This window comes from Oncorhynchus mykiss, chromosome 18, assembly GCF_057628025.1.
Source record: "Oncorhynchus mykiss isolate SJ-2025 chromosome 18, ASM5762802v1, whole genome shotgun sequence".
Lineage (NCBI taxonomy): Eukaryota > Metazoa > Chordata > Actinopteri > Salmoniformes > Salmonidae > Oncorhynchus > Oncorhynchus mykiss.
The window spans coordinates 56,445,737-56,462,612 of NC_143039.1; the positions used below are offsets into that span (position 1 = coordinate 56,445,737).

Below are 16,876 nucleotides of genomic sequence, written 5' to 3' on the forward strand. Positions count from 1 at the left end.
GATGACAGTTTTGCACACTCTTGGCATTCTCTCAACCAGCTTAGTGAGGTAGTCTAGCCCCCTGGAATGCATTTCAATGAACAGGTGTGCCTTGTTAAAAGTTAATTTGTGGATTTTTTATGTTTTTCAGCCAATCAGTTGTGTTGTGACAAGGTATGGTTGGTATGCAGAAGATAGACCTATTTGGTAAAAGACCAAATCAATATTATGGCAAGAACATCTCAACATCAACCTTTCAGAGGAGACTGTTTGAATCAGGCCGTCATGATGGAATTGCTGCAAAGAAACCACTGCTACCGGACACCAGTAAGAAGAAGAGACTTGCTTGGGCCAAGAAACAAGAGCAATGGACATTAGACAGGTGGAAATCTGTCCTTTGGTCTGATAAATCCAAATTTGAGATTTTTGGTTCCAACCGCCGTGTCTTTGTAAGAAGCATAGAAGGTGAACAGATTATCTCCGCCTGTGGGGTTCCCTGTGTGAAGCAAGGAGGAGGATGTTGTGGGGGTGTTTTGCTGGTGACACTGTCTGTGATTTACTTAGCCATGCTTGTTAAGTGTGCCTTGAATTCTATCACAGCATTCTGCAGCGATACGCCATCCTATCTGGTTTGGGCTTAGTGGGACTATAATTTATTTTTCAACAGGACAATGACCCAACACACCTCCAGGCTGTGTAAGGGCTATTTGACCACGAAGGAGAGTGATGTAGTTCAGATGACCTGGCCTCCACAATCACCTGACCTCAACCCAATTGAGATGGTTTGGGATGAGTGCCCAACATTTGGCAGGAGGTTAGTTTCCACCTCACTTTGTGGGCAGTGTGCACATAGCTTGTCTTCTCTTGAGAGCAAGGTCTGCCTACAGCAGCCCCCCTCAATAGCAAGGCTATACTCACTGAGTCTGTACATAGTCAAAGTGTTCCTTAATTTTCGGTCAGTCACAGGTATTCTGCCACGGTGTACTGTCTGTTTAGGTCCAAATAGCATTATTTTTGCTCAGTTTTCTTTGTTAAATCTTTCCAAAGTGTCAAGTAATTACCCTTTTTATCATGATTTGGTTGGGTCTAATTGTGTTGCTGTCCTGAGGCTCTGTGGGGTCTGTTTGTGTTTGCCTAGGGGACTCTTCTCCAGTTTCATCTCTCTGTAGGTGATGGCTTTGTTATCCTCTACGCGATAGGTGTCCTTCCAACGGGACATTTGAGCTGATTAGCATGACGTTGTCAGTAACAATAACATTTCCCAGGACATAGACATGTCTTATATGGGCAGAAAGCTTAAATTATTGTTAATCTAACTGGATTATCCGATTTACAGTAGCTATTACAGTGAAAAAATACCACGCTATTGTTTGAGGAGAGTGCACAACAACAACACTTTTATCACCACAACTGGTTTGATACATTCACCGCTTATGTACTTACATTCAGTAATCTTGCTCTGATTTGTCATCCTGAGGGTCCCAGAGATAAAACGCTAGCGTAGTTTTGTTTGATAAAATCAATTATAATATATAATATAGGAACTGTGTTCTAAACTTTGAACCCCTGCTGTTTCTGGCCCCACACCCACACCGCCCGGCCATCTAGATGTGTGAAGGATAGTGTATTTTCTGTAGGGAAGCTAATTTTCCATCATGTATGACTTTCCTGGGAGGGTGTAAACTTAAAAATGTGTATTACCATATAATTTTTGTATGTTCTCTATAGTTATGTACTTAAATGTATCAATTGACCAATTTGGCAAATTTGGGCAGACTTGATACAAAATGTTTGGATTTTTGAAAGGCTTCACTGGATCAGTCTGACACTTTGCACATGGACTGCTGCCATCTAGTGGCCAAAGTCTAAATTGCGCCTAAACTGCAATATTATATTATGGTCTTTCTCTTGCATTAGAAATAAAGCAATTCACACATCTGGTACCAGATGTAATGTGTTATATTCTCCTACGTTAATTTCACATTTCCACAAACTTCAGTGTGTCCTTCCTCAAATGGTATCAAGAATATGCATATCCTTGCTTCAGGTCCTGAACTACAGGCAGTTAGGTTTGGGTATGTCATTTGCAAAAACGGGTCCCATCCTTAAGGCCAGGCACCACAGTCAAAAATTTAGATTTTGCTTCCATCTGTCATCCCATGCATCCCATGTTGGGATATTTTGCAACTATAACTTTCATACTATCATAAATTATACAAATATATCGGCAATAATGTATATAAATACTTCATTTGTATCACTTTATCCCAACTCCATCAACTACACCTACCATAAATGTAGAAGTTGAATCATATATCATTCAAAAGCTTGTTTTCCGGAGCATGTGATTAGCTAATCCATACATGGCCATATCCTTTGTAGACGTGGTGCATCGTGCTGAAAGATTAGTAATTTACTGACATCTGATTGGTTACAGGCATTTAAAGGCCTTTTTCAGCAACCTGATTGGTTAAAATGCCTCACATGCCGCGCAGCACATCCTTGTTTGAAAATATCTCCCGCGAAGAATCTGCGTAAAGAGAGACAAATGAGAAAATCGCAAAGAATATACCTACAGTATGTGAATAAAAATAGGCGATCTCAGTAAGCCGATGCGAGAAAAGCAGTGAATTAAATAAAAAAATGTGCCTGATCAGCCGATCGAGGCAGTGGCAGTGCAGGAGGTAGCCAGAAGCAGCGCGTTGAGACGCAAATTAGTTGAGATGAAGATGACAACTAGCAGCGGCCAAGCAGACAGCAGACAGCCAACAGTGGCTTTTATTCCACTTGTCACAAATAAACCAACTTGTACATGATTTGATTTGCCCTAAGCGTCTAAACACTGGACCGAAAATCACCATAGACACCACCAACCAGTGATTCTGTAATTCTGTCATGATAGAATGCGCAGACTATGAAGGTGATCATGATGAATTTAGGAGGAGTGTTTACACTTCCTCCAGGCTGCAGGAGTGCTCCAGGGGTGATGATACATTTGATATACATGTGAGGATATTCCTTCTCGCCCATGAACTTGTACTTGGTTATGCAGCTCTAAAGAAAATAAGCAAAGTCCTAGGGATTGCCTCCTTGCTTCTCAGCTCATATCAGAGACATGACAGGAGAATGACAGTTAAATAAAAAGGGAGAGTGGCCCAATGTTGTCAGGTGACTTGATGTGTGTAAATAATATGTATTTCTTTGCTCCAGAAAATGTATTCAAAGTTAATAAAACAGAGTGATAAGAAAACATAACTATACAATGAGACTGTAACATAGACCTACACTGTCATATGGCTGTAGCCTAATGTGATTAGTGAGAAATTAGCTTTGCATAAAGTAAAACCATGCTGATATGCTAATATTTATGTAGGATACCATGCTGATATTTAGTCCTGCAGTTATGACTGTAATGTAGACATAGCAGAGTTGCTGAAGGAGGATGAGGATACCATCATAGACATTCATGTATCCTTCGATAGCACTTGGCACAAGAGAAGATTCACTTCCAACTACGGGATAGGTGTGTGCGTTGGTGCTGGTGCCAGCGAGCCCTAGAAATTAGTGAAGATCCTCTCAGTCACAAAAACCATGGAGGCCATACATTTTAATAGAGAGGTTGCACATAAAATGGTACCTGTATATCATAGGATGTCAAATGATAACCTCCTCAAAAGAATGTAGCACGGAGGAACCCAGAATTCAAATGAATGTCTGAACTCTGTAATATGGTCGCGATGCCCCAAAACTGTCTTCGTGTGCAAAAGCCGTACTGACGGAGCAGCCAGTATGGCAGTAGCCACATTTAATGAGGGGGAGCCACTGCTATATCAAATTTGATGAACAAATTGTGGTTTGACAGCACTTTGTTGACACTGGATGCAATTACAGAAGCTGCTTCAATGGAGTGTGCCAATTGTAGGTGTAGGTCCCATGACACGGCCAAGGAAGTAAAGAGGGACCAGCAACAACTCAAAGAGGGCCTTACATATGGGGCAGGCATGGCTGATAAGTGTTCTGCACATTGAGGGCCTTACATATGGGGCAGGCATGCCTGATACGTGTTCTGCACATTGAGGGCCTTACATATTGGGCAGGCATGGCTGATAAGTGTTCTGCACATTGAGGGCCTTACATATGGGGCAGGCATGCCTGATACGTGTTCTGCACACTGAGGGCCTTACATATGGGGCAGGCATGTGTGTGTTTGGAAATTTCCCCCAAGGATGAACCAGACTTGTGGTGATCCACAATTTTTTTTTCTGAGGTCTTGGCTGATTTTTTTTTTATTTTCCCATGATGTCAAGCAAAGAGGCACTGAGTTTGAAGGTAGGCCTTGAAATACATCCACAGTTACACCTCCAATTGACTCAAATGTCAATTAGCCTATCGGAAGCTTCTAAAGCCATGACATAATTTTCTGGAATTTTCCATGCTGTTTAAAGGCACAGTCAACTTAGTGTATGTAAACTTCTGACCCACTGGAATTGTGATACAGTGAATTATAAGTGAAATAATATGTATGTAAACAATTGTTGGAAAAATTACTTGCACAAAGTAGATGTCCTAACCGACTTTCCAAAAGTATAGTTTGTTAGCAAATTTGTGGAGTGGTTGAAAAACTAGTTTTAATGACTCCAACCTAAGAGTATGTAAACTTCCAACTTCAACTGTATATTATCATCAGGTGAATGATAGTGGCAAGGAGAAGTAATCAACATTTAAAATGAAAGGTCATTGGAACTCTAACATAGTCTTTTAGCTAGAAACGTATCTTCGCGGCATAGGGAACATTTTGCTCTTATTAAGCAAATTTTCTGTGATTCTACAACATTTTCCCATTGATTCTGGGAGAAAATGTTGCAGTTTTAAAGCTAATCTCCAGCAATTATACACTGTTCACAGTTTTACAGCTTATTTCCTGCTATTCTATGCATTTTGTCATGACTAACGCTGTGTTTCATTGCTCAAACATAACAAAATGGCCATGTGCCCTGAATGCCCGTTTTTTGTAATTTGATTCTCCCTGACTTTCTAGCTTTTATTTCATTGTTAGTTCTCAAATATGATATTATTAAAAAATGATATAGTGCAATATCTTTTCTGCATGCTTTCTATCTGGTTTTAGTAATTTAAATTTACACTAACAGTTTTTCCATGTTTTATCTTACCACTTAAACAGCCCGCCTAATACTTTTCTACCTCGGCAGACCCCAGTTTGAAAACTCCTCCTCTAGCTCACTGCCCAGGTGTGTATCCCCTCGACCTCTGAACTAAACACCAAACACATGGTGCCTCAAAAACACACACCTAGCTGCAGAGACAGCCATACTGATCAGGGGGTCAAAACTCTCACACCATCTGCAGTGCCCTTGTGAGATCTGTGTGTGTGTGTGGTACCTGGTGTTTAGTTCAGTGTGTGTGTCTGTGCGTGTGTGTGTGTGCAACATAAGGACACACTGAATGGTCCTTCCAGGATTTCATAACATCTCAAGTTTTCCCATCCAAACTTTTAATATCTCTCTACAGCTCTGCACAGGGACACTCCAAAGCCCTGAGGTTTGATAACTCTAAACAAGTACTTTGGAAACTTTAATATCTTCTACAGCAGCCAGGGGACCCAGCCCTCCCTTAGGTCCAGTTCCTTATTGAAGAGGGGGCCTTTATAAGGTCATGCTATAACAGAGGCGGTTATCATTAAGAGTGCAGGATATAGTCAGTAGTACATCTTCCAACACATTCATTACAACAGGGATTATTATTTGAATATGATGGGAGAGGGAGAGGGAGGGATAAAAAGTGAAAGAAATGCAGATAAGGGAGGGGAGGAGGTGGTGAAGGAGAAAGGGTAAGATAGGGAAACAGAAGAGAAAGAACTGAAAAGGAAAATGATAAGAAATTGCTTCTTGTGGCCCTCTTCCAATTATTTACCCCAAAGCTATGGGCGAAACTCATAAAGTAGCGACTCGAGAGGGATGTTTTTGTTCCGTGGGATTGGTCCAACTGTCATCTCCATCTTCAAAGACAGTCGTTGACACTCTGCCAGTGCTGCCAGAACATATCATGCAAGTAAACTTTGACCCAGGGACTTTGCTGCTGATTCCATTGCCATGGTTACAGCTGCACACAGCAGGAATCAGGACAACTCACCAGTCTTTTTTTTCTGTTATTTTCAGTCGCTGTCAATGCCAGCATCAACTTCAACTGTCATCAATCCGAGTGGTGGGCAGGTCAGGCCAGACTGGCAGTTTGATGCCTAGCGAATTATCATTAGAGATACTTGGCTGAGCAACGACGTAAACATACATTCAGATAGAGGTGAGGTGAGGAATATTCATAAAGAACTATTCATGGCTTTAGCGGAGCAAGTGGTATCTGACAGAAGCAATCAGAGAGCAGGTGGCAGTTCTGGGAGATGCTAAATGGACAGAGATCACATCACATCAGAACTACTGACACTTAATGGACAGACATCCCAGCAGAGTTGTTGTCTGTGGTGTATATCTCCTCTCAGGTAGCATCAAAGATTTTTATAACTAAACCAAGATAGACCACAGGTTGTCGTTTCCAATGGGAACAAATGAGTCAAAGTGGGTAGAACAAGCAAGGAGGTGGGCAGAGCCAAGCACGAGCTAGTGATGTCCTGTTGGCGCATTCTAGTATACATCTGCATATTTCCATTAGTGAACGCCTACTCTGTGAAGTGTGCATGTGCAATAACTCAATTCACCTTTGCACTCCTTCCAAACGGTGCAATTTAAAAAACACTTTTGCAAAGGGTAAAGTCCACAAAACTTAGTCCACTCTGTTCATAACAGATTCTAGATTCTAGAACAGAAAACTGTATTGAGATCAAATGTTTAGTCGATGAGAAAATGTGCATAATGTCGGGCAAAATCCATCTCGTTCCATCTTCTCTCACTGCCGCCAGTAGGTTTCCTCTCACTACCATATTTGGTAGTGAGTGGTAATGCCAACCGGATGCTTCACATTTACACATCCGTCTCATTGTTCTATCTGTGGTAGCATCCTACTACATCTACACCCCCACAGCCACTCCAAATAAACAGATGACAGACACTAAAACTCTCTCACCCTTCTGCTGTGTAGCTCCAAAGTGATCCTTTTAATCATATTGGCAGTGATTTCTTCTCCATCAGTCTGAGCAAATGATCCCTAACAAAACCCATAAAGAATATGAATGATTTGGACTGATGTGGAATTTCAATTAGTTAGTTCTTACGAATGTGTTTGGACAAAAGTGACACTTGCCAGACTCTTGATTAGAGACACAACAAAATGTGTGCACTCAACTCCCAATATGCCCATGTCAAAAGTAGTGCACTATATGAGAGAGAGAGAGAGAGAGAGAGAGAGAGAGAGAGAGAGAGAGAGAGAGAGAGAGAGAGAGAGAGAGAGAGAGAGAGAGAGAGAGAGAGAGAGAGAGAGAGAGAGAGAGAGAGAGAGAGAGAGAGAGAGAGAGAGAGAGAGAGAGAGAGAGAGAGAGAGAGAGAGAGAGAGAGAGAGAGAGAGAGAGAGAGAGAGAGAGAGAGAGAGAGAGAGAGAGAGCAGGTAGAGAGAGCAGAGAGAGAGAGTAGAGAGAGAGAGATTCTGTGCTGTAATGATGCCTCAGTGTATTGACTCTCCAGGTGCTGTGTACCCACACCTGCCAATATTATAGCCCCTATATCCTCTAGCTCAGGGGTTTTCTAACTGTTCTTGCCCAGGGACCCCCACCCAGGCAAACCGGCAACCCAGGGATCCACATCATACGTTAGCAAAATAAAAATACATATATCATCATCAGGTGAATGATTTTGGCAAGGAGAATTAATCAACATTTTAAAATGAAATTATTTGGTAGATCGTTTTTTCATTATTTTGACCTCCCCACAGGTCATTGGAAGAGGAAGTGTAAACTCTAACATAGTCTATTAACTTGAAATCTGATCTTCCAGTCAGTTGTTTGTCTGAATGCAGGCGTCACAGAAACAAATAACTGACCATGGCTATCTGGATCACTAAGTTGACTACAGATTCAGAGTTGTTTTTTCTTCTTGTGTTAAGTAAGCGCGTCATACCCCACATTTTGAAACGCTTTAAAAAAAATCAGACAGGTAGTGTTGGGCTAATTGACACACAGCCATCTGTCTAACATGGTGGCCTGGTGGTGTTCAGGGACTCAGCAACACATCAGTTAGCTAGCTACCACCTGGAGAAGCACAGCGACAGATGAACAGAGCTGAGACAGGATCCCTCTCCTTCCTGTTAACATTGGCCCCTGCAGGTCGGGGGCGTCGAGCGGTCGGGGAATGCTGTCAGCTCCGTTTAGGGAGTGTGGTGGTGATGGGTGTCATGGCGATGGCAGGTGAACGCGAGGAGCGGTCGTGGGCGATCAGCGTCAGAGACGAGGCGAGGCACCGTGATGATATGACAACAGGTCTAACTGACGACCACCTCCGTGACCGAGAGACCTCCCTGTCTCTGACTAGCTGAACCACTGTCTGGCGGTCTACCTGTCTGTGAAAAGCTCAAACTCTAAAGGATACTTCTGAAAGTGAGCACACAAAGCTGACAGGTCGGCCCCTTGTAGTGCACACAAACACACACTCTCTCCCTCTCTCTTTCTCTCTAACACTCACACACACATTCTCTCTTTCAAACACACAGACTCACACTCACAGTGAATATCCCTGCCAGTCAGTGTTTTATTGCTGAATTTGACAGTAAAAAGGTCTGTTTCAAGTTCCCTGCTGGACAGACAGAAATAAAATAACAACATCATGTGAAAACTCGCCAATTCCTTGGCTGTTTGATCCAAACACACACAAACACACACACACAGTGAAAGTGCCATCCACTGACGGACTGAGATGCTTTTAGGGACTATAGAGAACAGTGGTATTTAACTGGGAGGCTGGGACATTAACGTCTGTCAGGAACAACACAGCTTTACTCCATCTCTCCCCTCCTCACACTCCTTGCATCTCTTCTCCTCACACTTCCTCCATTCTACCAATCAGCTCAGCGCCCTATGAGAGAATATACTTCTCTCCCAAACATCCCCACTGTCGAGACCCAGCCCCTACCGGGAACGATAAGAGGAAATCACCTTCAGACAAAAGGATAAATAAAATATATATTTGAGTGACTCAGAGAAGTCCTATACAAAAGGCAGCAGAGCTTTGCCAGGTCCTATGCCTATGTCCAGCTGAACTGATGGAATGTTTCAGAGGCCACCACAAAGGTCCTCAACTCTGGTGATTAAATGTCAAGCAACTTCAAATTCATGTTGAACACTCAAACCGGCTGCAAAAAGCCACAGCTGCAGCATTGCCAATAAATACAGTACCAGTCAAACGTTTGGACACACCTACTCATTCAAGGGTTTTTTCTTTCTTTCTTTATTCCTACTATTTTCTACATTTTAGAATAATCGTGAAGACTTCAAAACTATGAAATAACACATATGGAGTCATGTAGGAATCAAAAATTTTATTAACAAATCAAAATATATTTTATATTTGAGGTTCTTCAAATAGCCACCATTTGCCTTGATGACAGCTTTGCACACTTTGCATTCTCCCAACCAACTTTATGAGGTAGTCACCTGGAATGGATTTCAATTAACAGGTGTGCCTTGTTAAAAGTTCATATGTGGAATTTCTTTCCTTCTTAATACGTTTGAGCCAATCAATTTTGTTGTGACAAGGTAGGGGTGGTATATAGCCCTATTTGGTGAAAGACCAAGTCCATATTATGGCAGGAACCGCTCGAATAAGCAAAAAGAAAGGACAATCCATCATTACTTTAAGACATGAAGGTCAGTCAATATGGAACATTTCTTCAAGTGAAGTCGCAAAACCCATCAAGCGCTATGCTGAAACTGGCTCTCATGAGGACCGCCACAAGAAAGGAAGACAAAGAGATATCTCCGCTTCAGAGGATAAGTTCATTAGAGTTAACTGCACCTGAGATTGCAGCCCAAATAAATGCTTCACAGAGTTCAAGTAACATACACATCTAAACATCAACTGTTCAGAGGAGACTGTGTGAATCAGGCCTTCATGGTCGAATTGCTGCAAAGAAACCACTACTAAAGGAAACTAATAAAAGAAGATAATTGATTGGACCAAGAAACACAAGCAATGGACAATAGACCCGTGGAAATCTGTCTAAATTTTGTGATATGTGGTTCTAACCACCGTGTCTTTGTGAGACGCAGAGTAGTTGAACAGATGATCTCTGCATGTGTGGTTCTCACTGTGAAGCATGGAGGAGGTGGTGTGATGGTGCTTTTCTGGTGGTGACACAGCATTCTGCAGTTATACACCATCAATTCTGGTTTGCGCTTAGTGGGACTATAATTTGTTTTTCATCAGGACAAAATATAAAATCTATTTTGATTTATTTAACACTTTTTTGGTCAATAAATAATTCCATTTGTGTTATTTCATAGCAGTAATACAACCCTTGAATGGGAATGGTGTACTGTATGTTGGGTCGCAACCTGAATGACGAACCTTAGAACTATATGCAGAAGTGCTAAACGTTGTGGCAATTAAACTGTGTGTGGTCGGGTAATAGGGAAAGCTTTGGTGAGTCATTCTATCTGTCTGCTTGACTGCTTCGCAGTGAGGCCGTTTCTCTCAGCGTGTGTTGACCCGTCCGTTTGAGGGAGGGAAGAAGGCGGTCCATGTCTAAAGATGTCTTAAAGCCGTCTGTCCATTAAAGCTGTCTAATTTAAAAAAGTGACTTCTCTCTCTCTCTCTCTAGTCAGGTGAAGAAGAGTCAGAGCTAGACAGATGAAATTCTTCATATGGATGGAAGAAAGAGTACAGTTCAGCAAAGAAAAGCCTAAAAATATAACAAGGTAGCCCGGCTGGTCATAATATGTGATAGACCAATCCGAGAAACTTCCATCCCTCTTCTCTCTGTGTGTGCTTGTGCTCCCATGTTCTCCTTTCCAAGCTGTGTTCCCCAAGAGAGCTTTGTGAGTGTTGAACCATTTTCTGTATGATGAAAGATCTGTCCGATCCACACCACAGTATCCAGCACAGCCAACACTTCTATCCCCTCGTCCTTGGTATAACCCCAAGCCTGGCGCCCACCCACCTTCTCCCATCAGTGTGTTCTCATGTGGTTTCCCTTCCCACGTTCACCCTCTACACCCCCAATCACAGTGTGTTTCACACTGACTGCATGTCAGTACTGGGAGAGAGTTGGAAACATAGGGTCCTGCCAGATTAAATTACCTACTCTACTACTATAACTCCTCCAAGCAACAAACACACACACACACACACACACACAAACGGGTGCTGCTATGCAGTGATCTGATAAGGAATGCTTTTACAACAGCAAAACTACTCAATCAGGTAGCACTCAGGGGGTGCACCATGCAACTATAGGAAATGAAGCTCTGCTCAATCAGGTATAACTATAGGAAAAGCAACCTTGCTCAATCAGGTGTAACTATAGGGAAAACTAGCCCTGCTCAGCCTCGATAAGCTATATGAAAAGCAAGAAGTGAGGAGTAATAGACCCATGTGAGTTAGTGCAATCAGACACAGACAGTCTCAGCAGTAAGATATACATATACCATAAACAGACCACTGAGGCAGGAAGCGTCACTTCACCGTCTGTACAAAACATTAGGAACAACTTCCCTAATATTGAGTTGCACCCCATTTTGCCCTCAAAACAGACTTAATTCGTCGGGGCATGGACTATACAAGGAGTCGAAAGCGTTCCACAGGGATGCTGGTCCATGTTGAATACAATGCTTCCCACAGTTCTGTTGAGTTGGTTGGATGTCCTTTGGGTGGTGGATCATTCTTGATACACACAGGAAACTGTTGAGCGTGTAAAACCCAGCAGCATAGCAGTTCTTGACACTCAAACCGGTGCGCCTGGCACCTACTACCATAACCTGTTCAAAGGCACTTTAATCTCTTCTTGCCCATTCACCCTCTAAATGGCACACATACACAATCCATGTCTCAATTGTCTCAAGGCTTAAAATCCTTCTTTAACCTGTCTCCTCCACTTCATCTAAACTGAATTAAGTGGATTTAACAAGTGACATCAATAAGGGATCATAGCGTTCACCTGAATTTGGTGCCAGAGGGCCTGGATGTTGCTTTGGAGGCCACTACATGGGCCCCACCAGGAGAATAATCTAGGGGAAAACACTACTATGGAGGGAATGCATACAGCCAGTTATTTGCAGTATACTATAACAGTAACTAGTAAAGGTTCTACTTGGCTTGTCTGTAAGTGATACCCAGCAGCGCCAGAGTATTTATAACATACAACTGTCGCATGGAGAATGCTCCCACAGGGTCTGGGTTTCAAATACACTATTTTAGTACATTGAGAGGCACTATTACACTGTCTAAGTACTATGTAATGTAAAGTGAATCTAGACATGGCCAAGCCCTTGCCTTACAAAAAAAAAACTTTCACTGCTAACACTCAGGTTAAGCTGAGCCAGGATTGTCGCCAGGGGAATTTTCCCTTTAAAGAACTGTTCCTTCCGAACTAGACAACTGTATATTCTACAATGAAAACGATAAAGATAGTTCACGACCAACACATGTAAAATGGTCCCGGGTGAAATGGCAGCAGTTTTACGGGCGCCCAACCAATTGTGCTATTATGTGGGGGTTTTTTTGCGTTATTTGTAACTTATTTTGTACATAATGTTTCTGCAAATGTATCTTACTGCAAAAAAAACAGCTTCTGGATATCTGGACAGCGATGACTCACCTCGGATTAGACAAAGATTTTTTTATTCAACAAGCAGGACGCACAGGACATTCTCCCGACATGGCCAACTTCCCAGTTGTTTTCAAGAGGAAGAGACGCAGGTACAGAGGACACAGAGCGGGATGCCTCGTGAGGATCCTCAGAAGGCGTGTGGGAAAACTGCCGTTACCGTCAATATTACTCGCCAAAGTGCAGTCATTGGACAAAAAATTAGACGAGGTACGATCATGAATATCCTACCAACAGGACATCAAAAACTATAATATCCTATGTTTCACGGAATTGTGGCTGAATGATGACATGGATATTCAGCTAGCGGGATATACACTGCACCAGCAAGATAGAACAGCACACCCCGAGGGGGGGGCGATTTCTGCATTTTTGTAAACAACAGCTGGTGCACGAGAATCTTCTGATAAATTGCAGGCCACACTAGCCTAGAGAGTTTTCAGCTATACTTTTCGTGGCTGTTTATTTACCACCACAGACAGATGCTGACACTAAGACCGCAAAGCTGTATAAGGAAATAAGCAAACAGGAAACCATTCACCCAGAGGCGTCGCTCCTAGTGGCCGGAGACTTTAATGCAGGGAAACTTAAATCAGTTCTACCTAATTTCTATCAACATGTTATTGATAGATGATAGATAACATGTCAAAATGTGCAACCAGAGGGAAAAAAATCTAAATCACCTGTACTCCACACACAGAGATGCATACAAAGTTCTTCCTCGCCCTCCATTTGGTAAATCCGACCACAACTCTATCCTCCTGATTCCTGCTTACAAGCAAAAATTAAAGCAGGATGCATCATCGACTTGGTCCATAAAAAAGTGGTCAGTAGATGAAGTGCTAAACAACAGGACTGTTTTGCAAACACAGACTGGAACATGTTCTGGGACTCTTCCGATGGCATTGAGAAGTACACCACATCAGTCAATGGCTTTAGCAATACGTGCATTGAGGACGTCGTCCCCACAGTGACTGTACGTACATACCTTAACCAGAAGCCATGGATTACAGGCAACATTCGTACTGAGCTAAAGGGTAGAGCTGCCACTTTCAAGGTGTGGAACTCTAACCCGGAAGCTTATAAGAAATCCTGCTATGCCCTGCGACGAACCATCAAACAGGCAAAGCGTCAATTCAGGGCTAAGATTGAATGGTACTACACCAGCTCCGACACTCGTCTTATGTGGCAGGGCTTGCAAACTATTACAGACTACAAAGGGAAAGACAGCCACGAGCTGCCCAGTGACATGAGCCTACCAGACGAGCTAAATCCCTTCTATGCTCGCCTCGACGCAATCAACACTGAGGCATGCATGAGAGTATAAGCTGTTCCGGACGACTGTGTGATCACGCTCTCCGTAGCTGACATGAGTAAGACCTTTAAACAGACCAACATTCACAAAGCTGCGGGGCCAGACGGATTACCAGAACGTGTGATCCAGGCATGTGCTGACCAACTGGCAGGTGTCTTCACTGACATTTTCAACATGTCATTGATTGAGTCTGTAATATCAACATGTTTCAAGCAGACCACCATAGTTCCTGTGCCCAAGAACACGAAGGCAACCTGCTTAAATGACTACAGACCCATAGCACTCACGTCCGTAGCCATGAAATGCTTTGAAAGGCTGGTCATGGCTCACATCAACACCATTATCCCAGAAACCCTAGACACACTCCAATTTGCATACCGCCCAAACAGATCCACAGATGATGCAATCTCTATTGCACTCCACACTGCCAGAGTAACAACCTATCCCTCAATGTAACCAAGACTAAGGAGATGATTGTGGACTACAGGAAAAGGAGGACAAAGCACGCCCCCATTCTCATCGACGGGGCTGTAGTGGAGCAGGTTGAGAGCTTCAAGTTCCTTGTTGTCCACATCCCCAACAAACTAGAATGGTCCAAACACACCAAGACAGTCGTGAAGAGGGCACGACAAAGCCTATTCCCCCTCAGGAAACTAAAAATATTTGTCATGGGTTCAAAGATCCTCAAAAGGTTCTACAGCTGCAACATCGAGAGACTGGTTGCATCACTGCCTGGTATGGCAATTGCTCGGCCTCCGACCGCAAGGCACTACAGAGGGTAGTGTGCATGGCCCAGTACATCACTATATCACAATATAATATATAATATAATATATATAATATAATATACCTTGATGAAGACAGCCTGGCTGTCGAAACGTTGGTAATTCAATTTTTGCATCTGAGCTCCTAGAGTGTGCAGCTCTCTTTTATTTTAGAGCCAGGTCTAAACCTGTTGTATTCGGTACAAGTGACAAATAAACATTGATTTGATTTGATTTTAATTTGCTGTAAGCCTCCCAGACCTGTCTCTACAGAATTAAAAACACACATTGTCATTGTATTAGGTATCATGACAATGAAACTGCTGTATAAAGCATTGGACGTCGTATGTAAAAACTGTTCGTGTGCGTGCGTGCGTGCGTGACAGCGTTAAATAATAGACGAGTTTGCTTTCAGCAATCAAATCATAACACACAAAGGAACGTGCGGATGTTTTAATCGAATTGACCGTTAACAGAAACAATCCCATCCCACGATGTAGTTTAATCTAAAACAACCCAGAACAACATTATATTAAAATTTAATTGATTGATCATAATCTCTTAATTATATGACAATAACATTACAGAGTGCAGTTCAGAGAATTTGAGTGCGATGTTATTAAACTATTCCAACCTGAGAAATGTTATGCCATCACATATTTACAATTCTTCACGGTACGTGCCAACGGTAACAAAACATTGTGACACTTGACCCTTCTGTGAAAAATAGATAAATTAACTTAACTCGACAGAGTTCATTTTCCCATAGACTCAAAAAGTGACAGTCTTGAAATGAATGAAAAAAGTAGTTATTGGATATCCTTGTAGGCTAATTTCAACGACTAAAACAATAACATAAAACAAATAAAACGAATAATAGCACTCTAGTTTTCCACTTACTAGGTTACATGTTTATTACAGCTTAGAAACATGTGCCCAGTCAGTGCCCACAAATGCCACGGACAGCCCAGCCAACTGTCCTTTCACAGGTGCGCAGCGGTGCAGTGCGTGACTCCCAATAAACAAAACACGTTATTGTCTTTACCTGTTGGCCCTTGGTCCATAGTATCAGTGTAGATCCCGACGACCAGCATCAGTAGAATCACTCCGCTATACATTTTAACGTTTTAGTCCAGCTCCCGTTATCAGACGAAATCCTTGTAGTGAGTGACTGCGGCAGGACTGTTCCAAAGTTGTCCGCTCATTGATGACTGAATTCCTTGCTGAAAAGAGTCAACCCCCATGCAAAACACACTGGCAATTTGAGCCGCTACAGCTGACGTAGGGGCAAAGAACGATAAAAGAAACCTTACTTCACTAAGCGCCGGCAATCAAGTGGTCAAATACAGGTCTACAGCGCCGCCATGCGGTAGCTTTGTATTACAGCGACACAATCATATCCCCCCCAAAAAACATTTTCTCTACAAATTAAACACAGATTTTGTGTGAGTGGAACATCTTATATTAATTAGCATTTTATATTGAAACCAACCATAACCATAACGATGTTCAATGCCTAATTTATATGGATATATGCAAATGTCAATACCTATGTTATGCCTCAACAGAATATGCTGTACATACAGTACAGTCTTTATGTATTTTTCTTAGCAGCAGAGACAGTGTGGGAGGGAGTTGTAGGCTACTCCAGATGCCTGTGGTGGGTGGGTGAAATGCAGCAGGAGGAGAATGAGGGGGAGAGGAAGGTTTGGACACTCCATGGTCACTTACAACTTGGCACTCTGGTTGAATCAACGTAATTTCCACATCATTTCAATGAAATTACATTGAACCAATGTGGAATAGACGTTGAATTGACATCTGTGCCCAGTGGGTAATACCATCACAAGATAACAGGTCAGCAAGACACTCACCCCCCCCCCCCCCCTCTCTCTCTCTCCCTCTTTCTCTCTCTTTCTCCCTCGCTCTAGCTCTACCTCTCGTTATGCTCTGTCGCTGTACCTCTCTCACTCCCTCACTACACAGACTTCCATACTGGCCTGGAAACCAGCATGAAGAACAAAGTGCATGAGAGGAG

General features: G+C 42.6%; 1 protein-coding gene across 14 annotated transcripts in view; it reads right to left on the reverse strand.

Moving 5' to 3' along the window:
* LOC110496838 (receptor-type tyrosine-protein phosphatase U) overlaps window positions 1–16,127 on the reverse strand; it is a 274,942-nt gene extending 258,815 nt beyond the window's left edge. For 8 of the 14 annotated variants that reach the window (XM_036952978.2, XM_090208832.1, XM_090208831.1 and 5 more), the window contains exon 1: window positions 15,884–16,127. In XM_036952978.2, the coding sequence (XP_036808873.2) occupies window positions 15,884–15,956 (73 nt within the window). In that variant the 5' untranslated portion in view covers window positions 15,957–16,127. The remainder of the gene's footprint in view (window positions 1–15,883) is intronic. The other 6 variants (XM_090208830.1, XM_036952976.2, XM_036952975.2 and 3 more) reach the window with 2 other exon arrangements.
* Window positions 16,128–16,876: the final 749 nt, after the last annotated feature.